The sequence below is a fragment of the Salvelinus fontinalis genome, chromosome 16 (assembly GCF_029448725.1).
Source record: "Salvelinus fontinalis isolate EN_2023a chromosome 16, ASM2944872v1, whole genome shotgun sequence".
Classification (NCBI taxonomy): domain Eukaryota; kingdom Metazoa; phylum Chordata; class Actinopteri; order Salmoniformes; family Salmonidae; genus Salvelinus; species Salvelinus fontinalis.
The window spans coordinates 6,663,833-6,691,270 of NC_074680.1; the positions used below are offsets into that span (position 1 = coordinate 6,663,833).

Genomic DNA, 27,438 nt, shown 5'->3' on the forward strand with positions numbered 1-27,438 from the left:
ATTTTAAAAACGTTCAATTTTGCCGGTCAGGAAACGTATCACTTCGTTCCCAGAACCAATGGGAAACCAAAAACATACGTCCCCACAACATCCAAGGAACCAAATGTGCTAGCTGGGTTAATACCAGACAGATTGCTCAAGAGTGACTTCAAAATTGCATGTCTATCCATGTCCTCAGGATGCCGGGAAATGCCTTTAAAACCGGCTACTAGGGGCAACAGTGAGCGCTATTGCCATCAAGTAGGCTTGGGTTTTGCCAATAATCCCATGACTCTGGATCAGAAGGTTGAGTGTTCACTCCATGTTTTTTGGTTTTAGACCTATCCCAAACGTTAACCCTTAACCTTACAAATTTGACATTTGGAGCAACTTCAAAATGTGATGTTTTGATTAACGGAATGATACTGAGCAGGAGGACTCTGAAGGAGTCAACCCAGAGTGTCAAAGACACTTCGAAATTTGACGTTTGGAGAAACACGGATAAACATCCAATTCTACAGTGAGACTGTGAGAGCTTGTTGCTTAATACATAGTACAAGTGTGTGTCTAGCCCTGTCTGCTTATTTTATGTCAGACATCACAAACCAAATTCTTATTCCGTTAACAATAAGGTTAAGTATCTCTATCCTCTTGAGCGTGTGTGTCTATACATGAGTGTACTGTATGCGTGAGTCTGTGTGTATGTGCACGTGTGTGCCTGTCTGTCTGTTTAGCCAGTTTATTGGATGAACCCTCTTGCCTCGTCCTTATCCTTACCCTTTTGTTCCAGCATGCGAGCTGCTTCTAGTGCGGACACAACTTATATAGCAGGCAGCACACGTACCTATGTAGAGTGTTTGTGCATCCTACACTGGGTACCGAAGAGGAGACAGAGAGGGGGAGAGGGAGCGAGAGAGGGAGATGGGAAGAGAGAGGAATAAAAGAGAAGAGAAAGGCAGCAAGAGAGGGTTTGTGAATCAGGTGGGTACCAGAGATGAGAGAGACAGAAGGAAAGAGAGAGCGGGAGACATAGAAGTGGGAGAGAGAGAGAGGCTGAATGCACACTCGGCTACATCTGAAATCTAACACAGCCATCCTCCTGTGACCCGTGATCGAGACAAGAGAAAGAGGGGAGGAGAGAGAAAAGGGTAAGAGATGCATAGGGCAAGCATAGGATCCTACTAGAGAGAATAGCGTAAGACGTACAGACGGACAGAGGAGGAGGAGCAGGAGCAGGCAAGACGTGGAGCCCGCTACTGCCTCACCTGAATGGTAAGTGTGTCCTTCTAATTATATTTGTCTTGCAGTGCAATCAATATGACAGCTAATGAGGGAACGAGTGTGTGTGGATGTAGGATGTTTGTGAATCATAGAACATTTCATGAGAAACAAAACACGCTTAGAGAGAGTATTGAGTCGTCACAATGATACGCATATAATGACGAGATGGTCAAGTCTCATGTCTAACAATGGGATTCGCTGTCCTCAGAGAGGAAGAGGCAGGAGAGACGAAGCGATACCATGTGGGACCATTCTAGCCAATGAGAAGGAAGATAGTGTGAAAAACAGGCACAACGCCATATAAAATAGTTTTTCTAAAAGTTGCCGGTATGCCACGTGTGTGTACTTATATTAGTACATTCGTAACAACCTAAACATCACAAAACTTATATTCAATCAAATAAGCCTCACATAGCAAATAAGCCATTACAGTTTCTGGGGACCAAATTCGACATTCTCTCATTGACCTCCATACAAAACGACTCGCTTGGTGGGCAATTTTTTCTTTTTAAACGCCACCTTCTGGAGGAGACCGATTGTGGACCGAGTTACCCTTTTCGCTTCACCTCTTCCTCTCTGGTCCTCACCTTTCAATTCAAACCTTAATCGCATTTCTAATAGTTTTTTGATTATTATTCTGAAAGTTGCTATGCCAACTCCTGTATCTTATGTAAAATGTTTCCTGCTGCTCAGTGTCTTAGGCTGCATTTACACAGACAGCATTTACACAGACAGCCCAACTCTGATCTTTTGGCAGAATATCCGAATGGGGCTGCCTGTTTAAACACAGCCTTAGAGACACAGGTGTCATCAGGGGCCGCATTTGCTCATTTGTAAGTGATCATCTTTGGGTAGCCATGAAGGTGAGCATGTCAAAAGAATGAGAGGGAAAATGATAGAAATTACTTTTAAAAGTTTGGAACTTTCTATGATTCAAAATGATAAATTACAGTGCCTTGCAAAGTATTCATCCTCCTTGGCGTTTTTCCTATATTGTGGCATTACAACCTGTAATTTAAATAGATTTTTATTTGGATTTCATGTAATGGACATACACAAAATAGTCCAAATTGGTGAAGTGAAATGAGAAAAAATAACTAATTTAAAAATGGAAAAGTGGTGCGTAGATGTGTATTCAACCCCTTTGCTATGAAATCCCTAAATAAGATCTGGTGCGACCAATTACCTTCAGAAGTCACATAAATGGTTAAATAAAGTCCACCTGTGTGCAATCTCAGTGTCACATGATCTGTCACATGATCTCAGAACAGATACACCTGTTCTGAAAGGCCCCAGAATCTGCTACACCACAAGGGGCACCACCAAGCAAGTGGCATCATGAAGACCAAGGAGCTCTCTCAAAACAGGTCAGGGACAAAGTTGTGGTGAAGTACAGATCAGTGTTGGGTTATAAAAAATATCTGAAACTTTGAACATCCCATCCATTATTTAAAAAATGTAAGAATATGGCACCACAACAAACCTGCCAAGAGAGGGCCGCACACCAAAACTCACAGACCAGGCAAGGAGGGCATTATTCAGAGAGGCAACAAAGAGACCAAAGATAACCCTGAAGGAGCTGCAAAGCTCCACAGTGGAGATTGGAGTATCTGTCCATAGGACCACTTTAAGCCGTACACTCCAGAGCTGTGCTTTACAGAAGAGTGGCCAGAAAAAAGCAATTGCTTAAAGAAAATAATAACCAAACACGTTTGGTGTTCACCAAAAGGCATGTGGGAGACTCCCCAAACATATGGAAGAAGGGATTCTGGTCAAATGAGACAGAAATTCTGCTTTTTGGCCATCAAGGAAAACACGATGTCTGGCGCAAACCCAACAATGCTATTAATGCTATTTAATCTCTCCTCAGACTAATTATTCTGTTTGTCCTGTGGGTACCTCCACCCCTTGTGTATAGCGCTGTCATGGTGTATCACTCCGAGAACCCCATCCCCACAGTGAAGCATGGTGGTGGCAGCATCATGCTGTGGAGATGTTTTTCATCGGCAGATACTGGGAAACTGTTCAGAATTGAAGGAATGATGGATGGCGCTAAATACAGGGAAATTCTTGAGGGAAACCTGTTTCAGTCTGCCAGAGATTTGAGACTGGGATGGAGGTTCACCTTCCAGCAGGACAATGCTTTAGCATACTCGAGTGGTTTAAGGGGAAACATTTAAATGTCTTGGAATGGCCTAGTCAAAGCCCAGACCTCAATCCAGTTGAGAATCTGTGGTATGACTTAAATTTTGCAGTACACCAGCGGAACCCATCCAACTTGAAAGAGCTGGAGCAGTTTTGCCTTGAAGAATGGGCAAAAATCCCAGTGGCTAGATGTGCTAAGCTTATAGAGACATACCCCAAGAGACTTGCAGCTGTAATTGCTGCAAAAGGTGGCTCTACAAAGTATTGACTTTGGGGGGGTGAATAGTTATGCACGCTCAAGTTTTCCGTTTTTTGTCTAATTTCTTGTTTGTTTCACAATAAAAACTATTTTGCATCTTGAAAGTGGTAGGTATGTTGTGTAAATCAAATGATACAAACCCCACAAATAATCCATTTTAATTCCAGGTTGTAAGGCAACAAATTAGGAATAATACTTTCACACGCCACTGTAATAACATTTCTGGTGAATATGTCACAGTTTCCAATACCTGCCAGAGTGAAAGTGTAAAGTAGGTTAAAGTAATTGTCCCAAGAAATCTCATTTTTAAAAGCTCATTCTGTTAACTCATACCCAAATAAAGTTGCTGATTCGTCCTTTACTTGCAGAAAAAAGACTGTTTCAAAAAATGCTTGAAATCTGCTTGCAACATGACATTATATTCTTTGTTTAGAAGTAGTTAGCTAGAACGGTGGCAAACTTAGCTATACCGAACAAAAATATAAATGCAACATGTAAAGTGTCGGTGCCATGTTTCATGAGCTGAACAAAAATAAATCAATGTTTTTTTTCTTATGCACTAAAAGCTTATTTCTCTAAAATTTTGAGCACAAATTTGTTTACATCCCTGTTAGTTAGCATTTCTCCACGTGTAACCACACAAGCCCAGAACCTCCACATCCAGCATCTTCACATGGCTGAGACCAGCCACCTGGACAGCTGATGAAACTGTGGGTTTGCACAATCGAAGAATTTCTGCACAAACTGTCAGAAACTGTCTCTGGGAAGCTTATCTGCGTGCTTGTCGTCCTCACCAGGGTCGTGACCTGACTGCAGTTCAGCGACGTAACCGACTTCAGTGGGAAAATGCTCACCTTTGATGGCCACTGGCATGCTGGAAAAGTGTGCTCTTCACGAATGAATCCCGGTTTCAACTGTACTGGGCAGATGGCAGACGTATGGCGTGGTGTCGGCGAGCGGTTTGCTCATGTCAACGTTGTGAACAGAGTACCCCATGGTGGCAGTGGGGTTATGACATGGGCAGGCATAATTACAACCAATGAACAAAATTGCATTTTATCGATGGCAAATTGAATGCACAGAGATACTGTGATGAGATCCTGAGGCCCATTGTTGTGCCATTCATCTCATGTTTCAGCATGATAATGCAAGGCCCCATGTTGTAAGGATCTGTACACAAATCTTGGAAGCTGAAAATGTCCCAGTTCTTCCATGGCCTGCATACTCACCAGACATGTCACCCATTGAGCATGTTTTGGATGCTCTGGATCGACGTGTACAACAGTGTGTTCCAGTTCCCGCCAATATCCAGCAACTTCGCACAGCCATTGAAGAGGAGTGGTACAACATTCCACAGGCCACAATCAACAGTCTGATCAAGTCCATGCGAAAGAAATGTGTCATTCTGCATGAGGCAGATACTGACTGGTTTTCTGATCCACGCCCCTACCTTTTTTTTTTAGGTATCTGTGACCATCAGATATCTGTATTCCCACTCATGTGATATCTACATATTAGGGCCTAATGAATTTATTTTAATTGACTGATTTCCTTATATGACTCACTAACTCACTCAAATCTTTTTAATTGTTGCATGTTGAGTTTATATTTTTGTTCAGTGTAGCTAGCTGGCTAACAAGAAAGCAAGTCAAGGCAGATCCTCCACACAGCCATCTCGCCATTCCCTTCTATTTCAAACCCTGTGGTTTGTAGCTAGAAGTTGGATGTCAAGATGAAACCTATTAAGCTGGTAACTGCCAAAATAAAGGAAACACTTGAGTAAATGAGGGATACAAAGTATATAGAAAGCAGGTGCTTCCACACAGGTGCGGTTCCTGAGTTAATTTAGAAATTCAAACAAACCATCATGCTTAGGGTCATGTATAAACATGCCCAGTTGCCCATTCTTTTGGATGGCATGGCTAGAAGAGATCTCAGTGACTTTTAAAGAGGGGTCTCACTAACCAGATCTCAATCCAATTGAATACTGAGACAGTGTTTTCCACCACCATCAACAAAACACCAAATTAAATCCCTCCCATAGATTTCCAGACACTTGTCGAATCAATGCAAGGCGCATTGAAGCTGTTCTGGAACATCGAGTTAATTCATATTGTAACTCATTTTAAAGACCCAGTGCAGTCAAAATTCAGTTTCCCTGTGTTTTGTACGAACACTGTAAAAGTCCGATGTTTTTTAACAGTGATATTTCCTGATAGTTGCTCATTGAAAATATAATCTACACAAGACATTCTAATCAGCAGGTTTGCATGGGCAAGAGTTTCGGCTTTTCATTGTGAGATTATCATGCGGCAAATAGACCAATAACAAAGAGATTTCCAAATCTCTCTGCCAATAACAGCTAGTTTCACATTTTCCCCTCCCCACCACTCCCAAACAGTCCTAGCAAAATTTTTGATAGAGACATTTTAGCAAAAAAACATTTTTTATTGGAAATCTATTACTCCATTGTTACCCAGAAATTATTTGATATTGATATAAAAACCGCTGCATTGGGCCTTTAAGCCATATTTCTCAGCTATCTGGAACACGGGACAGCTACTTTAATTGGTCAACAGCGGTCATACTGTATGTGCTGAATTTGTGGTATATCATCCATTATTCAGTGATAATGCCAGGATCAAAAATAAACGACAACGATAAAGCCAGATGCTGTTCGTGAAAATGTCGCTGCCCAAGTGCCCATGTTCACTCAGGGCTAGATTCTATCAGATCCGCGCTAGCCGACACCCGCGTAGGGTTCTTTTGGCCATGTCTGAGTTGGAACTAGATGTAGAGCTGTCAAATCCACAAGCAGCTCCTTACGCTAGTTAATCGCGGACACTGCTATTGGATGCAACAAAACCACCGACTTTATACGACAAATCTCATGCAGCCTCATTAGAATTTCATGCAGCTGCGCTACACGTTCAAACACTTAAATGCGTGATGCTCTGTTGTTTAAGACAGATAAGACTGATAGGCTATACATCCCCCATCAACTAAACATGAAAACATGCATTAGCCTACACTTTCTATCGCAATTTCAAACTTCTAACGTGGTAGGAATAATAGGGGAGTGTTTTGACACAAGAGCAGCCGCTCACCTATTTGTCTGCTCATACCACAGTTACACTTCTAACCTCACCAAAACATCCACTATGCGGATGAATGCCAATGCGGGTTAACGCTCAATCTGATGGAATCGAAGCCAGTCACAAGCAGGGCTCTAAATTAATATTTTTCACTGGTATCACTGGTGCTCCTAATTTAAAAAAAAGTTTGGAGCACTCATAAGAGTTATGAACACCACAGAATATTGAAGTGCCTTTGAACGGGGTATGGTAGTATGTGCCTGTCCAGAACTGCAATTCTGATCGGGTTTTCCACACTCGACAGTTTCCCATGTGCATCAAAAATGGTCCACCACCCAAGGACATCCAGCCAACATGACACAACTGTGGGAAGCATTGGAGTCAACATGGGCCAGCATCCCTGTGGAACGCTTTCGACACCTCAGAGTCCATACCGATGAATTGAGTCTGCTCTGAGGGCAAAAGGGAGTGCAACTCAATATTAGTAATGTTTTGTACACTCAGTGTAGAGCAACACACTTCGGTCAACAGTTGGAATCTGTAACAGAGATGCTGGGAAACGAGAAGCAGGTGTGTTTAGTAATACAAGAAACATGGAACGATACAAAGAGTAGCGTCTAGACATGAAACACAACCAATACTGCCTGGGGAATGGAACTAAGGGAGTGACAGATAATCAGTGAAATGGTGGAGTCCAAGTGTGTCTCATGAGGTGCAGGTGCGTGTAACGATGGTGCCAGTTGTGCGTAATGAAGGTTGTCAGAGCCAATGATTAGTAAACTGTCGAAGGGGGACAGAAGTAGACGTGACAGCCAGGGGACTAGGAATCACTGGCCTGAGAAGGGAGACATGAAAGGAAGGTGAGATACATTAGTCACTATTGAGTTGTAATCTATTCATCACCTTGTTGACCCTCCGGAGAACCTTGTACTGCCCCACAAACAGGGGGCTCAGTTTCTTGCAGGGCAGGCGGAGTGGGAGGTTCCTGGTAGAGGACCAGACGTGGTCACCAGGATGGAACACGGGAGCCTCCCTGTTGTGGGCATCGCTCCACACTTCTGCGTGTCTTAACCACTCATCCACCGCAGGAGCTTTCGTCGGGCCCGGGGTCCACGGAGCCAGGGCCGGCTGATAACCCAGAACAGACTGGAAGGGAGTCAGCCCATTGGAGGAGTGACGTAACAAATTCTAGGCATACTCCGCCCAGGGAAGGAATCGGGCCCACTTCCCCTGCTGGTCCTGGCAGTGGCTCCTCAGGAACCTTCCCAGCTCCTGGTTCATCCTCTCCACCTGCCCGTTAGACTGAGGCCTATCCCTGGAAGAGAGGCTGACCATGACCCTGATCATCTCCATGAAGGTTCTCCATACACGTGATGTGAATTGGGGGCCACGCTCGGAGACGAGTCCTCCGGAAGGCCTTAATGCCGGTAGACCTGCTGGAACAGTGCCTCAGTGACCTGAGAGCAGTAGGGAGACCAGAGAGAGGGATAACACTACAGGATTTGGAGAATCTAGCCACAACCACCAAAATGGTGGTGAAACCATCAGAGGGGAGATCAGTGACAAAAATCAATGGATAGATGAGACCAGGGATGCTGAGGCACGGGAAGGAGTTTCCCTGCTGGAGCGTGCCGGTGGGATTTAGTTTGTCACACATTGAACAGGAGTTGACCTAGCGAATAACGTCCTGGGCCAAGGTGGGCCACCAATACTTTTCGGAGAGCTTGAAGAGTACGGGTGATCCCTGGATGACCAGCAACAACAGCTGTGTGCACCCAGGTCAGCAGCCGATCCCTTGTCCCTGTGGGAATGTAGATGCGCTCAGGAGGTCAGGTAGTGGGTGCGTGTTCCCTCTCCAGAGCCTGGTGAATGTCAGGGGCTACGACTCGAGAGGGGATGGGAAGCAGGTCCTCCGGCATTCAGTTGCCCAGGCCGTGATTCTCATCCTCGACTTTGAGATGGTGGGATTATGGTGTCAGAGCCATGGGAGGCCAAGGATGATCTTGTGAGCTGGTGCACTAATGATGAAGGGAATGTTTTCATGATTAATGGACTCCACGGTGAGGGTGAGTGGTGTGGTGGTGTGTGCCGGATCTTAGTGGACAATTATCAAGGGCTGAAACCGGAAACGGAGAGGGGGTATGAGGTGATGTTCAGAGAGGAGGCAAGGGTCTGGTCAATAAAGTTCCCCGCTGCACCAGAATACACTAGCGCTGTAGAAACAGTACATGAGGGACAGATAGCTAATGTGAGCGACACTAAAAAGGGTTTGGCAGAAAATGATGAAGATGGGATACTCACACCTGCCTCGGGAGGTGGAAGATCACGAGACCATCCTTCTGCTCTTGTGTATCCCGAGTTGTGACGTACCAGACACTGCTGAAGCTGATGCCCCCCTTGACCACAATAGGGACAGAGCCCCAGTTGTTTCCGTCTGCGTCGCTCAGCTGCAAGGAGGCGTGTGACCCCTACCTCCATGGGTTCAGGCTCTGATCCAGAGTGGTCACTGAAGGAGGGAGAGAAGCGATGAGGGTACCGACGCTCCTGAAGTAGGTTATCTAGACGGATGGCCATCGCAATGAGTGCATCCAAGGAGAGGTTGTCATCACAACATGCCAGTTCCGTCTGGACCTCCGCTGGCTCATTCCATCCGCTGGATGCTGCTACTGTCCGGAAGGTGAGCGCGTACTCGGCAGCGGTCTGGTCATCCTGCCGTAGTTGGAATAAGTGCTCACCCCCCTCTCTGCCCTCCAGCGGATGATCGAAGATACCTCTGAACAGAGCCAGATGGCCGTAGCCCACTCCAATGCCCGCCCAGCCAGCAGAGAAATAACCGTGGCAAACATGGGAGCTCCCACCATCGAGGGGTCCGTCTGGTGCGTAAAATAGAGGGAGCACTGGAGTGGGAAGCCACAGCATTTAGATGGGGTTCCATCATTTGTCCGAGATGTACAAACGGGCATCGCTAACCTGGGCGGGCTGCTGAATGGACTGGTGTCCTGGCTTGCTGGGTTGACTGGTGGTAGAGTATCTTCCGCTAGTTGAAGGTAGCACCTCTCGGGTATGTTCGAGACGTCGAAGAACGCAAAGGACCTCCTCCATAGCCGTCCCAGTTGCGCCAGCTGGTCGTGGTGCAGATGAAGTAGATATCCCTTTTCGTTTCACCGCCTGGGAGATGTTCTGATTCCCTACTGCTTCCATTTGTTGAGGCAGTGTTCTGTGACAGAGACGCTCGGAGTCGAGAAGCAGGGAGTGAGTTTAATAATACATGGAACGATACGAACCAAGAGTAGCATCTGGACATGGATCACATAACCAATACTACCTGGGGAATGGGAGTGACAGATGTAGGGGAGGTAATCAGTGAAATGCTGGGGTCCAGGTGTGTCTCATGATGAGGCGCAGGTGCGCATAACAATGGTGCTAGGTGTGCGTAATGAACGTTGTCAGAGCCAGTGATTAGTAAACCGGCAAAGTCGAACGCCAGAGAGGGGGAGCGGGAGTAGACGTGACAGAATCATAAAAATAGAATGATTATTGGCATGGTTATTGGCTACATTGGCATGTCATTTGTTATTTGGCATGACAACAAATGAAAAAGCCAGGTGGCAGTAATGACAGGGTAGGAACCAAAGTGTTGGTCACTGGTTCCCAGGGGACCCTAATCACATTCGAATAGGTGTTGCATTTAAACAAAGATTTTAAAATAGGCTATTTGATTCAGAACATGCCGTTGCACAGACAATGCTGATCTACACCACCACTGGTAGCAACCTGTATTAGATGTAAGGTTTGCTTTGTCCAAGATAATGCATTTAGCTAAATAGCATTTAGCTAGCCAGCCATAATAGCGATTAGCATTATGTTTGGCTCATGTCATATTTTGCAGAGAGAAATACACAGAAACTAATAGTAGCCTATAATAGAGATAATATCTGGATTTATGCTTGCAAGCAACGTGGAAAGCAACATCCTTATTGTTTTGTAAGAATCTGTTGTGCATGAATTGACAGCACGCTGAGAGAACAAACAGCATGGAGGAACTGTGTGAGGTCGTCACTAGTTACCACAGCCACAAAGTCTTAAACCGTGCCTATTTCTACAATTTCTCATCTTAAAATGTCCTTTTGAACCTAAAATGAACCCTAACCTTAACCACAATGCTAACATTATGCCCAACCCTAACCTTAAATTAACACCAAAAAGTGAATTTTTGTTTTCATTATTTTTTTTACGATACAGCCAATTTTGACTTTTGGCTGTGTTAACTAGTGATAACCCGAGGAGAGAGGAGTATGCAATTGAGTAACCATTTTTTAATTAACAATTATTATATCATCTCCCCAGAGCATCAATGTACTCTCATCCACCCAGCATCCACACCCACAGATCAACAATCTGCCTGGGAGGCTGCAGACAAACTCCCATTGCAATCTCCCCATGTTGTCTGTAATTAGTCTGATCCACATACAGACACACACAGCAGCGTTAGGGGAAATAGAAATACACAACAAGGTTAATCCAAAGTAGCGGGAGTGAAAGTGCTACAAACACACCCACGTGCATGTACGCAATCACAAATTCATAAACACACACACTACCAGTAGGAAGGGGCTCAGTAGGACTTCTTCTTCAATAAATAAATCACCAGAAACAGTGAAGAATCAAAGAGACACAGACCGAGCAACTGTTTCAAACGCTCTACGCTGCAGCCTAGCAGCATCTGTATCTGCTGTATGGCAGTCATAGAAAAATAATTACCAGTCCAACCATTATGGCATAATTGGCTTGAATGGGAATGTCCCTTCTAGTAATTCTATTTCTATGATGGCAGCCACTTAGATGCTAATATGATAATGTCACACACAACGCAATTAGATGCCTTGTAGCACTTTACACAATGTATCAAATGTCTAATGCATGTGTGGTAATTGCTATTATGTGGCAAATCATGAAGGGAATACTTTTAGATTGCTATTAACTAAGAGGGTAATTATCTTGGGGTGGATAAAAAACTGTCACATATTGTGTTATCGGGCACCAAGTTGAGAAAAAAAATCTGAAAATAAGGAGGGACCACATGGACTTGACTAATAAGAAATGCTCATTTTTATTTTCAATTTCAAAACACTTCAATATGGTGTGCCCTACTGACCATGGCCTTGATGTCTTTGATTAGAACACCTCTTTATAACATTTGTCATGTAGCCCTACGCACCATATGATGGTGACTGTATAATATATATATACAATATAACCACAATATAAGGTCACATCTCACTGTTCTTCACTATCCCTACCAAAAAGTATAACACACACACACACACACACACACACACACACACACACACACACACACACACACACACACACACACACACACACACACACACACACACACACACACACACACACACACACACACACACACACACACACACACACTTGAAGTCGGAAGTTTACATACACCTTAGCCAAATACATTTAAACTCAGTTTTTCCACAATTCCTGACATTTAATCCCAGTAAAAATTCCTGTCTTTGGTCAGTTAGGATCACAACTTTATTTTAAGAATGTGAAATGTCAAAATAATAGTAGAGAGAATGATTAATTTCAGCTTTTATTTCTTTCTTCACATTCCCAGTGGGTCAGAAGTTTACATACACTCAATTAGTATTTGGTAGCTTTGCCTTTAAATTGTTTAACTTGGGTCAAACATTTCAGGTAGCCTTCCACAAGCTTCCCACAATAAGTTGGGTGAATTATGGCCCATTCCTCCTGACAGAGCTGGTGTATCTGAGTCAGGATTGTAGGCCTCCTTGCTCGCACACGCTTTTTCAGTTCTGCCCACAAATTTTCTATAGGATTGAGGTCAGGGCTTTGTGATGGCCACTCCAATACCTTGACATTGTTGTCCTTAAGCCATTTTGCCACAACTTTGGAAGTATGCTTAGGGTCATTGTCCATTTTTATGGCGGTGTTGGAGTAGTGGCTTCTTCCTTGCTGAGCGGCCTTTCAGGTTATGTCGACATAGGACTCGTTTTACTGTGGATATAGATACTTTTGTACCTGTTTCCTCCAGCATCTTCACAAGGTCCTTTGCTGTTGTTCTGGGATTGATTTGCACTTTTCGCACCAAAGTACGTTCATCTCTAGGAGACAGAACGCATCTCCTTCCTGAGCGGTATGATGGCTGTGTGGTCCCATGGTGTTTATACTTGCGTACTATTGTTTGTACAGATGAATGTGGTACCTTCAGACATTTGGAAATTACTCCCAAGGATGAACCAGACTTGTGGAGGTCTACAAAAAAAAGAGGTCTTGGCTGATTTCTTTTGATTTTCCCATGATGTCAAGCAAGAGGCATTGAGTTTGAAGGTAGGCCTTGAAGTACATCCACAGGTACACCTCTAATTGACTCAAATGATGTAAATTAGCCTATCAGAAGCTTCTAAAGCCATGACATTATTTTCTGGAATTTTCCAAACTGTTTAATTAAGGCACAGTCAACTTAGTGTATGTAAACTTCTGACCCACTGGAATTGAGATACAGTGAAATAATCTGTCTGTAAACAATTGTTGGAAAAATTACTTGTGTCATGCACAAAGTAGATGTCCTAACTGACTTTCCAAAACTAGTGGTTGAAAAACGAGTTTTAATGACTCCAACCTAAGTGTATGTAAACTTCCGACTTCAACTGTATGAATATACATGCACTCACACACTCATTGACTAATGTATCTTTCAATCCGAGTTTCTAAGTGTAATAAAGCAGCTGTGNCTTGTGGAGGTCCTACAAAAAAAAGAGGTCTTGGCTGATTTCTTTTGATTTTCCCATGATGTCAAGCAAGAGGCATTGAGTTTGAAGGTAGGCCTTGAAGTACATCCACAGGTACACCTCTAATTGACTCAAATGATGTAAATTAGCCTATCAGAAGCTTCTAAAGCCATGACATTATTTTCTGGAATTTTCCAAACTGTTTAATTAAGGCACAGTCAACTTAGTGTATGTAAACTTCTGACCCACTGGAATTGAGATACAGTGAAATAATCTGTCTGTAAACAATTGTTGGAAAAATTACTTGTGTCATGCACAAAGTAGATGTCCTAACTGACTTTCCAAAACTAGTGGTTGAAAAACGAGTTTTAATGACTCCAACCTAAGTGTATGTAAACTTCCGACTTCAACTGTATGAATATACATGCACTCACACACTCATTGACTAATGTATCTTTCAATCCGAGTTTCTAAGTGTAATAAAGCAGCTGTGAGACTGGCCAGGTTAGTGTATCTTAGCAACAGAGGGGCATCAGATTCTCCTAGTCTCCAGCAGACCACTGAAGCCATATGAGCTCTCTCTCTCCTCTCTCTCTCTCTCTCTCTCTCTCTCTCTCTCTCTCTCTCTCTCTCTCCTCTCCTCTCTCTCTCTCTCTCTCTCTCCTCTCTCATCTCTCTCTCTCTCTCTCTCTCTCTTCCCTCTCTCTCTCTCTCTCTCTCTCTCCTCTCTCTCTCTCTCTCTCTCTCTCTCATCTCTCTCTCTCTCTCTCTCTCTCTCTCTCTCTCTCTCTCTCTCTCTCTCTCTCTCTCTCTCTCTCTCTCTCTCTCTCTCTCATATCAATTGGAGTTTGTGGTCAGAGGTTTTGTACTGGGTGAGGTAATGTCTTATGTCTCCTCTTTCCTCCTTGTAGCTTGACGGTGTCCATACCTCAAGGTGTGACTAACGTCTACTGTCTGTGACTCACCTGGCCACCATCTCAGATCCACCATCCCTTTTCTCTGAACAAGGTCAACCTACACCACAGGTCGACCTTCACAACCACCATCACTTAGAGTCGAACATTACCCAGAAGCCCATCCAGGACGCCCTTCGCCAGAAATCCCTCCGAAACTACCCAGCAGCAGCATGCAAACCCCGGCCTCCATGGTGATGGGCATCGTGTTCGCCCCTCTGGGCCTGGTGCTGATCTTCATGGCAGCCATCACGCCCCAGTGGAGGGAGGGGCAGACCCAGCTAGTGGGTGTGGCTGGGGCTGAGCCCCACCTCCTCCTGCGCACCGATGGCCTATGGGAGAGCTGCCTACAGGTGGCCCACTCGGAGCTGAAGCAGTGCTGGCCAGTAGAAGGCGCCTACCAGAGCGACCCACAGGTGAGGCTGGCGCAAGGCCTTGTACTCAGCTCCTTGTTCCTGTGTGGTGCCGGCATTGTGCTGGCCAGTGTGGGGGTGAGGTGCTGGACCGACCTGCCTCTGAGAAGCGTGGTGGCGGCGGGAGGCCTGCTAGTGGCGCTGTCAGGCCTGCTGAGTCTAACCGCCCTGGGGGTGTACACACACAACCTGGGAATTCTGGGGATGGAGCAGACACCCCCCCACAGACCTCATCATAGGCTGCCACAGCTCACTCTCTACCCGGCCGGGTCGCTCTACTTCGGCTGGGTGGGGGGATGTGTACAGGTGGTTGGGGGGGTGGCGCTACTGCTCAGCTTCAAGATTCGGCCCAGATGTCCCTCCTGTACCTTCTGCTCACAACTGAAGAACAAGCAGGACACAGAGGTGTATGACGTCAGCTGTTAGTGGAGACTGGGGGAGAGTTACTGTGAGTGAAGATGATAGATTGGATTCACCCTTAACACTACAAAACCAAGCCGAGCCGAACCGAGCTGTACTGCAATTGCTTGGTATGTTTCCACCGTAGTTGCTAGAACAATGCTGGAAAGGACATTGTGAAAAGAAAATATCTAAGCCAACACAGTAAGGTTCAGGTCGACACCAGGGGTAGACTGGGACCAGAAATTGGCACTGGCATTTCTAAAACACTGGCCATTGTTTTCCTCGAGGCCCCCAAACCGGACAATTTTTTTCCTTGAAGCCCCCATTATTAGCTAAATAATGATCAATTTGTGCAAAACAAACAAGCTAGAAAGGGATGCTGGTCTAAAAATGTACCCGAAAAGTCAGCTGGCCATTCTGCCCCTGGGTTCAGTGGTGGGAGTCTTTTGTTAGTTTTGAACTAAAGTATAATTGAGGGTGTAATGAAGGATGATGAACTTTAACTTTTGTAAAGGAAGCTGTATGGCACTGTTGTGTTTTACTTGGAGATGCTAACCTTCAAAAAGTATTCATGTTGCCTTTAACTGCAAAAAAGTGTATAACTGTCACAAAGCAATGTTTTGATGTCAGCCTTGCAGGTAGTTGTAGTAGCCTACTACCCATGCCTTTTGCCTAATACTATTTCTGTTTTTCTCTTTCTTTCCTGATTTTCATTAAGTCATAGTTTCTGTCGGACACAATATTTGAACACACAGTAGACCCTACTACTTCTGTATCAAACTAAATGTATATGATTTAGGGATAATCTTAGATCTAAGAGCATATTTAGGACTTAAGCTTTAGAAGCAGTGTTAGTTGTTGACCATTTTTGACAATACCTCAATAAAGAATTAAATCACGAATTGTATAGCATTTTAAGTCAGGCATACATTACAGATGCCAAATCCTATTGATAACTGTGAAGATTTTATCAAGATGTTTATACTGTTTGTAGTGTAGAGATAATATAAGGGGAAAACAAATTAGTTCGATGTCATTTGGAACTGTATAATAGTTGTCAGTATGTAATGTATTGCTACTATGATTCTACTGTGAATAAAGAGGTTTGTTAACTGTGCAACAAACACTGTCATCGGAGTTTGTAGTGATTATTTAGTAAAACTGTAATATTCACAATTCACACTGTCAACACTGGCTGAAAAGTCAACAATAACAGTGTCTGTGTGAAGACGGAACTGGCACGCACGCACGCACATATAACAGAATATAATGCACATCATCTCGGAAAGTCAGAACTAAAATCTTGCGTAATTGCATCAGATGCTCGATTAAGTTCTGGGGGCAGACTGCAGACTTGTTAGAACATTTAAGTGGAAGCAGGGCAGTAGCTCCACCCCCTCTCTTTGCAAGGTATGGGCAAGTCTATGGCCCAAATGTCACCTCCCCTTGTGAAATTCCAAAGCTGCAAACAATTGCGAAATCTTGATTTTTCCAAATGATCTAGAGGGGTCCACCTCATCTCTCAGGCCCCTCATTTCTCAGGCCTCTCTCTATACTGACACCTACTGGAGACCTCATTTCTCAGGCCCCTCACCCTCATCTCCCATGCCCCTCTCCCCTTGTCATCATCCAACATAATTTATAATATTTCAATAATACAAAATATGGTTAAAGTCGTTGTCTCCCAAATATAATGAAATAAACAAGACAATAAAAAAAAATGAGATAGTGACACAAACAGCCCTCCACAAAATAAAATACTTATAAGCATATAAAGCAGGAACTGTAGGATATTATGATTCAGATAGGCAAATCGAAATTAAGTTTTAAAAAATATGGCTGCTTCTGCGACCCGTAGAACGAGGAAGTAGTCACAAGCCAATAGAAAGAGAAGCATCCAGGAGCTAATTGAAAGAGGGGATTTGTTTTCCCTTGGCAGTTCGTCACTGAGCGCCTGAGAGATGAGGGGGGGGGGGGGGGGGGCTGAGAGATGTGGTCTCCAGTAGGTGGTAGTATACAGAGGGGGCTGAGAGATGAGGTCTCCAGTAGGTGGTAGTATACAGAGGGGGCTGAGAGATGAGGTCTCCAGTAGGTGGTAGTATACAGAGGGGGATGAGTGTACAGAGTGGGCTGAGAGATGAGGTCTCCAGTAGGTGTTAGTATACAGAGGGGGCTGAGAGATGAGGTCTGCAGCATTGAAATTATTAGTGTTGAAAAACCAGTGCACTCCTGTGGTGGACTTATTGCATCCCACTGAAACAGAAAGGGCCATGGGTATTTCATTGAAACTGACTAGTAAACATGTGACAAGACCTTGGAAGAATCTAGCATGTACTTACAATTATAAGCCCTACTTACACTAGGCTACACCTAGATTCCTGGGCCTGTATTCATTAAGCATGCAGTGCAAATCTAGGATCAGTTTACAGTAGACATTTAGACCACAGGGACCTTATCATAGAGCAGCACTCCTACTCTGAGATGCTTTCTGTTGACAGGTCCTGCTGTGTAACGGGCCATTTACACTAGGAAGCGCCAATGCACGGTGAAACATCGGAAGCCATTCACTTTCAATGGAAGGAAAGCGAGAGAAGCGGAGTGGGCGGGCCCAGATGCGAGCATGAGCGAGGGAGCTGAACAGGGCGGGACTAAAGTTGGGGGAAAAGGAACTGTATTCAAATCCTCCGCAATATCGCGAGTGACCAATCAAAGCTCACCATAACTTCCAATCCCTACTGGACTGGCTGACAATGGCTGTTGATATGTAGCACGACTTAGCTTGCTTGGTACCCACATGAGGGCGAGGCTAACATGGCTAGGCGAGTGCCGCTTGTATAGTGTAAATGCTGTGTAATCCTCTAAGCACAAGCTGCCTTCAGGGACTAACGATAAAGAAAGCTAATTATAGGCTAACTTTCAACAGGCTGTGAAGTACTGTAGCCTAGTTAATTGAGCCCTATACGGACATCCTGTTTTGAGACCTGCAAAGAGGGTAATTATTAATGAAATATGTTTAAGTGTCTTTAGACACATGGAACGGGTGGGTTTGTAAAGATATGCGCTACCACTTTTATCTTAATATTTGTGTTCTTGGCCGAGCACAAAGATCCTTTTGCCAATTCAAACAATGAGGAAGAATTGCCAATAAAAACCCAAACACATTGCTCATCAAAATTCATACACACTGGCACCCGTCCTGTCCATTGACATGTACAAGTTTTTGTCGGGGAGGTAACCATCACAGCAGTGGTGTAGTGGTGCCTGGAGAAGTGGGTATACTCTAATTTTGGCAACAATTTTCCAAACGGCCCACCCGGCGAAGGAAAGACGCCCCATGTTAAACATTCTATAACAAACAGTGACATACACTCTGGATTACCGAAAATTATAAATCCCATATTGGTCTGTCACAGTCAAGCCAACCTAATCTATACTGTGCAAGTTGGCTAATAGTAGGCTATTATTGAAATAGATCAATGAAACTGCCAACTGAGTCCGCAATCCACAGGTTTCTCTTTTTCAAAATTGTTCAGGTTTTTGCTCTCAAAGTTAAACCACATCTGGGAGACCACTTTTGATGTCTGGGAAAAATCCAATAACTTTACTAGATTTTTTGGGGTAGTTACCCTTTAATTTAATTGTGCAGGCACCTACAGCTGTTGTTTGTGTAGCACACATGAGCATTTACATTAAAAAATATACACTGCTCAAAAAAATAAAGGGAACACTAAAATAACACATCCTAGATCTGAATGAATGAAATATTCTTATTAAATACTTTTTTCTTTACATAGTTGAATGTGCTGACAACAAAATCACACAAAAATTATCAATGGAAATCAAATTTATCAATCCATGGAGGTCTGGATTTGGAGTCACACTCAAAATTAAAGTGGAAAACCACACTACAGGCTGATCCAACTTTGATGTAATGTCCTTGAAACAAGTCAAAATGAGGCTCAGTAGTGTGTGTGGCCTCCACGTGCCTGTATGACCTCCCTACAACGCCTGGGCATGCTCCTGATGAGGTGGCGGATGGTCTCCTGAGGCATCTCCTCCCAGACCTGGACTAAAGCATCCGCCAACTTCTGGACAGTCTGTGGTGCAACGTGGCGTTGGTGGATGGAGCGAGACATGATGTCCCAGATGTGATCAATTGGATTCAGGTCTGGGGAACGGGCGGGCCAGTCCATAGCATCAATGCCTTCCTCTTGCAGGAACTGCTGACACACTCCAGCCACATGAGGACTAGCAATGTCTTGCATTAGGAGGAACCCAGGGCCAACCGCACCAGCATATGGTCTCACAAGGGGTCTGAGGATCTCATCTCGGTACCTAATGGCAGTCAGGCTACCTCTGGCGAGCACATGGAGGGCTGTGCGGCCCCCCAAAGAAATGCCACCCCACACCATGACTGACCCACCGCCAAACCGGTCATGCTGGAGGATGTTGCAAGCAGCAGAAGGTTCTCCACGGCGTCTCCAGACTCTGTCACGTCTGTCACGTGCTCAGTGTGAACCTGCTTTCATCTGTGAAGAGCACAGGGCGCCAGTGGCGAATTTGCCAATCTTGGTGTTCTCTGGCAAATGCCAAACGTCCTGCACGGTGTTGGGCTGTAAGCACAACCCCCACCTGTGGACGTCGGGCCCTCATACCACCCTCATGGAGTCTGTTTCTGACCGTTTGAGCAGACACATGCACATTTGTGGCCTGCTGGAGGTCACAGGGCTCTGGCAGTGCTCCTCCTGCTCCTCCTTGCACAAAGGCGGAGGTAGCGGTCCTGCTGCTGGGTTGTTGCCCTCCTACGGCCTCCTCCACGTCTCCTGATGTACTGGCCTGTCTCCTGGTAGCGCCTCCATGCTCTGGACACTACGCTGACAGACACAGCAAACCTTCTTGCCACAGCTCGCATTGATGTGCCATCCTGGATGAGCTGCACTACCTGAGCCACTTGTGTGGGTTGTAGACTCCGTCTCATGCTACCACTAGAGTGAAAGCACCGCCAGCCAGCATTCAAAAGTGACCAAAACATCAGCCAGGAAGCATAGGAACTGAGAAGTGGTCTGTGGTCACCACCTGCATAACCACTCCTTTATTGGGGGTGTCTTGCTAATTGCCTATAATTTCCACCTGTTGTCTATTCAATTTGCACAACAGCATGTGAAATGTATTGTCAATCAGTGTTGCTTCCTAAGTGGACAGTTTGATTTCACAGAAGTGTGATTGACTTGGAGTTACATTATGTGTTTTAAGTGTTCCCTTTATTTTTTTGAGCAGTGTATATATATTCCGATTTTTCAGCGGGCACCCTCAGCACCCCTACTTCCCGCGGCTATGCACGAGATGGAGATTGCAAAACAAGTGACCAAAGATTGATGCAAACAATCATGACATCATTCTGCCAGGAAGGCATATGCTACTTTGTAGCTAGTTAATATTTAATTCCGAACGTTTTTGAAAGCCTTTCCATCTACCAGAAGACGGTTAGGTCTATCATTATTATCACTATATTTGTCCTGTTTCTTAGTTGTTTGAAACCTGGATGTTTTACTTCATATTATGAGGCATGTCTTACCTTGCTGCAAAGTAGACTATAGCCAAAATCCCACCATAGAAACACTAGGGCAATTATTTGTAAGACTTCCTCATATGGCTATTCTGTTCTATTGGTTTTCAAATGAACTTTCTTTCATTGTCTTGCAGCCAAATGCATGATCCTAGTCATATTAGCAACCCATAACAGTTGTTGCATCTATTATTTCACCTCTTTCTAAATTTAGAATGGATATTTCCGTCTCTGTCTATGAAACCGCTGAGCATTTTGGCATTTTAGAAACTTTCCTGGGGCCGCGTTTCGGTTTTTGCCCCAAAAGCCGATTCTAATAAGCAACTCATCATCAAGCTTAGATTATTTGAATCAGCTGTGTAGTGCTAGGGGGAAAACACTAAACATGCCCCCAGGGGGGCACCAGAACAAAGTTGGAAAACCCTGGACTACACCACTGCATGGCAGCGAGTGTCTTGGAGAACTATTTGAGGAGGAAACGTAGGGAACTAAACAATATTCAAACCTGTCAGTGATAAAATCGATCTAACAGCACAGAAATGTTTACTGAACAAAAATATACAGTTCATGTAAGAAAATCAGTCAATTTAAATACATTCAATAGGCCCTAATCTATGGATTTCACATGACTGGGCAGGGGCGCAGCCATGGGTGGGCCTGGGTTCGGTCTCCCCCACAAAGGGGCTTTATTACAGACAGAAATACTCCTGTTTCCTCAGCTGTCCGGGTGGCTGGTCTCAGACGATCCCACAGATGAAGAAGCCGTATGTGAAGGTCCTTGCACGTGGTCTGCGGTTGCGAGGCCAGTTGGACGTACTGCCAAATTCTCTAAAATGACGTTGGAGACTTATTGTCCCAGCACAAGGTGCACCTGTGCAATGAACATGTTTAATCAGCTTCTTGATATGCAATTACCGGTCAGGTGGATGGATTATCTTGGCAAAGGATAAAAGGCTCACTAACAGGGATGTAAACAAATTTGTGCATAACATTTGAGAGAATTCAGATTTTTGTGTGTATGGAACATTTCTGGGATCTTTTATTTCAGCTCATGAAACAGGGGACCAACACTTTTCATGTTACGTTGATATTCAGTTCAATATATTTACTGATAAATTACATTGTAACATTGTATACAGCAGCAACCTATTAACCGCTTGTTTGTTTGAGGTTCATTACCAAAAACAAGTAGGCACCAGTTGATACTAGAGGTAACAATGTTGTTCCCAATTGTGTTGATTTCCAAAGTAATTATCAGAAGCAGCCCTCTTATCATGCAAATTTTAGCAAATACCCTGTATATACAGCCAAGTTACTAATTGTGTATTCATTCCTCATGGTATTACCTTTTCTTTCTTGCTGTATTGTTGGGAAGAGCCCATAAGTAAGCATCCCACTGTTAGTCTACACCTGTGGTTTACAAAGAATGTGACAAATACAAATTTGAGAGTTTTACCACAACCTTGTCAACACTTACCTCATCACTTTTTTTCAGCAGTGAATGCTAAACTAAAGTCCCAGACAAATATCAATACAAATTTCATCAATAATTGTAATGTCATTTTATTGACAGTTTCATCATCACATAGGACATCACAACACACACAGCTGGAGCAGACACCCCCCCACAGACCTCATCATAGGCTGCCCCCAGCTTCCTCTGCACCCGGGCCGGGTCGCTCTCCTTGTCTGGGTGGGGGGATGTGTACAGGTGCTGGGTGGAACGGCGCTGCTGCTCAGCTTCAAGATTCGGCCCCGAAGTCCCTCCTGCTCACAGCTGAAGAACAAGCGGGACACAGAGGTGTACGAGTAACTGTGCATGTAGATGGACTGAAGATGGTCTTTGACCCTTTGAAGAACCCTTTTTGGTTACAGGTAGAACTGTTTTTTGAACCCAAAGGGGTGCTACCTGAAACCAAAAAGGGTTCTTTCCCCCTGGAACCAAAATGGGTTCTCCTATGGAGACAGCAAAATAACCCCTTTGGAACCCTTTTGTTCTAAGAGTGTAGGACGATGGCTACTTGAATGACATCATTAAACTTTGAGCAAATTTAAGCGTTCATCATTTTGTTCTTTACAGCATTCGCTTGCTCAGTCACCAGTGAGGATCGCTATCGCTCAATCAGAATATATTGAATCAATTTACACTTGAGTGTACAAAACATTAGGATATGGACTGATCAGGTGAAAGCTGATCCCTTATTGATGTCATTTGTTAAACACACTTCAGATGAAGGGGAAGAGACAGGGTAAATAAGGATTTTTAAGCCTCAAGACAATTGAGACATGGATTGTGTATGTGTGCCATTCAGAGGGTGAATGCGCAAAATATTTATGTGCCTTTGAACAGGGCATGGTAGTAGGCGCCAGGGTTTTCACACCCAACAGTTTCCCAGTGTGTATCAAGAATGGTCCAGCACTCAAAGGACATCCAGCCAACTTGACAACGGTGGGAAGCATGGGAGTCGACACAGGCCAGCTTTCGACACCTTGTAAAGTCCATGCCGAAGAATTGAGGCTGTTCTGAGTGCAAAAAGGGGGTGCAACTCAATAGTAGGAAGGTGTTCCTAATGTTTTGTACCATCAGTGTATTCAAGATGCATTGGACAAACCCAGCTGAAAACAAGCACGTATGCACACACACTTGGGAACACATCTTGGAACAGTCTTCAACGTTAACCTCAGATTAAAATGAATAATTGTCTTTGATCTATAATAACAATGTTCATTACGTGGCAAGATCGGACCTTATTCTGTGCAAAAATACATACAATCTAAGTTTAAAAATCGCCAATACATCTTGTTACATGACATTTAAAATTCTATGTACATAACAGGCATAAAGCACATACCGGTAGATATAATTTACCTGTAAAATCTCCTTTAAAATCTGCAATAATAATGCAATAGTAGAAAACTAAGACAGACCATAATATCCCATGAATACAGTATATATCTATCAATAGAGTGATACTTGGCAAAATTGTTAGTTTTTTGTTATATGAATACCGAATTCAAGTTTGGATAGACAAAGCCCATCTTTCCTATATCAACAAAAACCAAGCAAAAATCCTGAGGGGCCACACTTTTTACGGAGCACTTTTTACTGACCCAGAAAAACCTCAATAGAACGTATCACAGCTGTAACTAGAGCCATGAGTTTTTCCTGCTTAGGTCATATGGTTGGGAGAAACACCAGGCCCTTATAATAATCACTGATGGAAACTAGAAAAAACCATCATCAGATCAGTCCATTGGTGTCTCATATGTAGAAGTAATTATCTGGGCTAGCTTGACTAGCTACGTTGGCTGTGTTGCTGCTCTGTTGGTCTGCGCTGCTCTCAGCAGTCGATGAGTGTTCCGACTGTGGCTCCACATCCAAGTCACCCACATTCATCACCGGGCTCGACAACAACGGCTCCGCATCGACCAGCATCTCCCCGTCACTGAGGCTCAGTCCACACACACCCCCCGTCTCCACAGCGACCTGCTTCCCGGGCGACGGTTCGGGGGGTGTGTCCTGGTCCTCTTCATACCCCGCCCTTGCCTTGGCCCGTTGGACAGCCAGTCTCTCGATCACCAGGTGAAGGTCTTCGTTATGTTCTTTCCACTGGCGGTACTTTTGTGACGTCAGACCAGAGTCCTCCAGAACCTTGTTAAGGAGTTGGAGCTCCGCCTCTTTATCCTAGAAGCACATTGAGAACAGATGGTCATTTGCATTTTTTTGGCATCATAATAGTAAATGAAATGTTCATATTAGTACACTATAACTGGGGCCAGGAGTTTTTCGCAGGTGAAGTCACACAGACAGGGCCATTCCTCCTGCTGTAACTGTTCCTTTCACATTCTAGGTCATGGGGAAAACCACTTGTGGAAAGAGATCTTCTTTCAAAGACAACCCAATTTAGAAATTGCTCAAATTGTATGAAAGAGATTGCGGATATAATACCCATATAGGGCACTTATACAAAAGTGTTCAAATAAGGAGTACACATAAGGAGCAGACATAAGTGGCGATGTAGGTCAAGTCCAGGGGACACTGCTTAGCTGAAGAAGCTCTGAGGGTCGACCCGAACCTTGAGGGTGCTCTGCAGCACGCGGAGTCTGTGGGCCTTCTCGTTAATGACCGGGTTCTTGTTGCGCCGGATGAAGGACTTGCGGAAGTGGTCGTGAGTTGTGAGCTTGTCGCTGCCGATCAGGGACACGCCACCCTCATTCAGCCGGTGGAACAGCACTCCCATCTCATCCTCCGGAGCTCCTGGTGGGAGGGAGATGTACAGAGAGAGAGAGAGAGAGAGAGAGACACACACACACCTTTTGTCTTTCTTTAATGATACATCCTCATTTCATTAAAACTGCACCACCCCACCCCTCTTTAAAAAACAAACATCCCTCGTGCTGCATACTCACCTTGCCCTCTACCTCACGATACAAAATCACACATCACTATATCCAAAACCTCACCACTTCCATAACCGTATATCCAACCCATCTTCCCCAGCGATACAGATGGCTTCCCCGACAGACTTTTAATCATTTTATAGAACTCATTAAATACTAGTAAAGGGTCTGTTATCCCCCCAACTTTGACCCCGTTCCTCCTTGTTCGCCAAATAGCCAACTTTGCCAGAGCAAACAGAAAATTCAACAACACACATTTGTCCTTTTCTTTATTCAAATACATGTACCCCATTATAAACATCCCGACATTGAACTCCACCCCCAACCTCTCACACGGACAAACCCCCCCAGGCTTGGAGTGTTAAAGTCCAACAAGTCCTCCATACCCCCTTGCCAGTCCCCAGTCTCTGCCGTCACAAGCGTTGGTGGCCCAACCCCCTTTGGCAGCTCAAACACCACCCTTACCGGCTCAGACAGTGCCTCCTGGACCTCCTCCAGGAATCTCTCCCGCAGCCTAAGAGATGTTAGTCCTGTTTGTTGTGCCAGGACTTCCGGGGTTTTCCACCCCTCCTCTCCCAGCAGTCGCAGGTCACCCAGACTTAGTAAACCCGCTACTGCCATCAGTTGCTTCTGCAAGGTGGCCGACTGAACCGATCTCAAAAGGATGGCAGGATTGTGGAAGATAGGCCCCTCCCACACCCACAGCACAGGCCCCGCACCCCCTTCTAGTGTGGGCCTTAGCAGCTGCCAGGCCCTCAGCGCCGCAGAGTAAAAATCAGAGAGACCTGCTGTAGTCAGCCTCTCCTGCCGGTCCAACCCTAATCCGCCAGCAGCGCGCATGGTGGTTCCCTCCAGCCGACATCAGTATGGTACAGAAGTCTCTGTGCTGCCTTTAGTCGGAATGCAGCCACTCTGCTCTCCAGTTCCACCAGTCCCTGTCGTCCTTCGTGGACGGACATCTACAACACTGCCGCCCTCAGCCAGTGATGGCCCAACCAGAGAGAATCCACCAGCTTGCGTTGCAGGTCTGCGGCGGGGGGATTGACGACAGCCAGTTTATGCCACAGGGAGGATGCCGCCAGGTTGTTGATTATCAGCACCCTCCCTCTATATAACACTTGGGACAGGAGCCACCTCCACCTGGCCAGTCTTGACACCACTGCCTGTTGACAGCCCCTCCCAGTTTTTCTTGACCCACCTCTCCGACCCCAGGTACACCCCCAAAATGTTAAAGCCCTTCACAACCCCACACAAAAGAAGTCCAGTCCAATTATCCCCCAGATTGTTTTTATAAAACTCCACTGTGAGTTCATCGACTCCACTGTGAGTCCAGCCGTGCACTGGGGGACAACAACTGGCCTCTGCCAGTTCATGGGACAACAGGGGAATGTCCATTTCATTCCTCTGTGCCAGAGAGAGCTTAGGGAGTTCTGCAAACAAAACCTGAGCACACATACAGGATGACACAGTTCTGCCCTATAGAACTATATAAAACTCCACAGTCCGCTCCCGCATCTCCCACACCACAGAGGTCACCTGCCCATCTGACATCCGCAGACAATGCATACCCTTGGCTTCCCCGCTCTGTCTTTTCAAACCAAAGAAGTAGGAGCTGGGAGCGTCCATCTACTTGAGTATGGAGAAGCTAGCTCTTAACCTCTTGGAAATAGGGGGCGCTGTTTTCACTTTGGGAAAAAATTGTGCCCACATTAAACGGCCTCGTACTCTGTTCTAGATCATACGATATGCATATTATTATTACTATTGGATAGAAAACACTCTGAAGTTTCTAGAACTGTTTGAATTATATCTGTGAGTAAAACAGAACTCCTTTGGCAGCAAACTTCCAAACAGGAAGTGAAAATTCTGAAAATGGGGCTCTAAGGGCTTGCCTATTCAATTGCCTTATATTTATGGATCTGTATGCACTTCATACGCCTTCCACTAGATGTCAACAGGCAGTAGAATGTTGAATGGGGTGTCTAGGTTGATGTGAGACCGAATGAGAGCTTTTGGAGTGACAGGTGCGCCCTAATGGCAGTATTTAGCTGCGCACCAGGGAACACCACATTGTTTTCTGAAATGCATTAGGTATACACGACGAAATGCTCCGTCTTGGACTTTATTGGATACATATGAGAAAAACATCATAAAGATGGATTTTC

At 44.9% G+C, this 27,438-nt stretch overlaps 2 protein-coding genes across 2 annotated transcripts in view; one reads left to right on the forward strand and one right to left on the reverse strand.

Annotated features, from left to right (window-relative positions):
- The first annotated feature begins 688 nt into the window (after positions 1 to 688).
- Positions 689 to 16,438, forward strand: cldn23l (claudin 23-like). Its single transcript, XM_055864242.1, has 2 exons — positions 689 to 1,251; positions 14,450 to 16,438. Exon 2 carries the CDS (start codon positions 14,665 to 14,667, stop codon positions 15,328 to 15,330), a length of 666 nt encoding a protein of 221 aa, XP_055720217.1. The 5' UTR covers positions 689 to 1,251; positions 14,450 to 14,664; the 3' UTR covers positions 15,331 to 16,438.
- Positions 16,439 to 22,419: 5,981 nt separating this feature from the next.
- The window catches only part of LOC129812576 (CNK3/IPCEF1 fusion protein-like), a 66,632-nt gene continuing 61,613 nt past the window's right edge, over positions 22,420 to 27,438 (reverse strand). The window contains exons 20-21 of the mRNA XM_055864243.1: positions 24,949 to 25,130; positions 22,420 to 24,557 (exon numbers count right to left, since the gene is read on the reverse strand). Coding sequence (XP_055720218.1) covers positions 24,135 to 24,557; positions 24,949 to 25,130 — 605 coding nt within the window. The 3' untranslated portion in view covers positions 22,420 to 24,134. The remainder of the gene's footprint in view (positions 24,558 to 24,948; positions 25,131 to 27,438) is intronic.

What these genes read in the sequence shown, in the direction of transcription:
- cldn23l (XM_055864242.1), top strand. Translation starts at nt 14,665, where the DNA reads ATGCAAACCCCGGCCTCCATGGTGATGGGCATCGTGTTCGCCCCTCTG.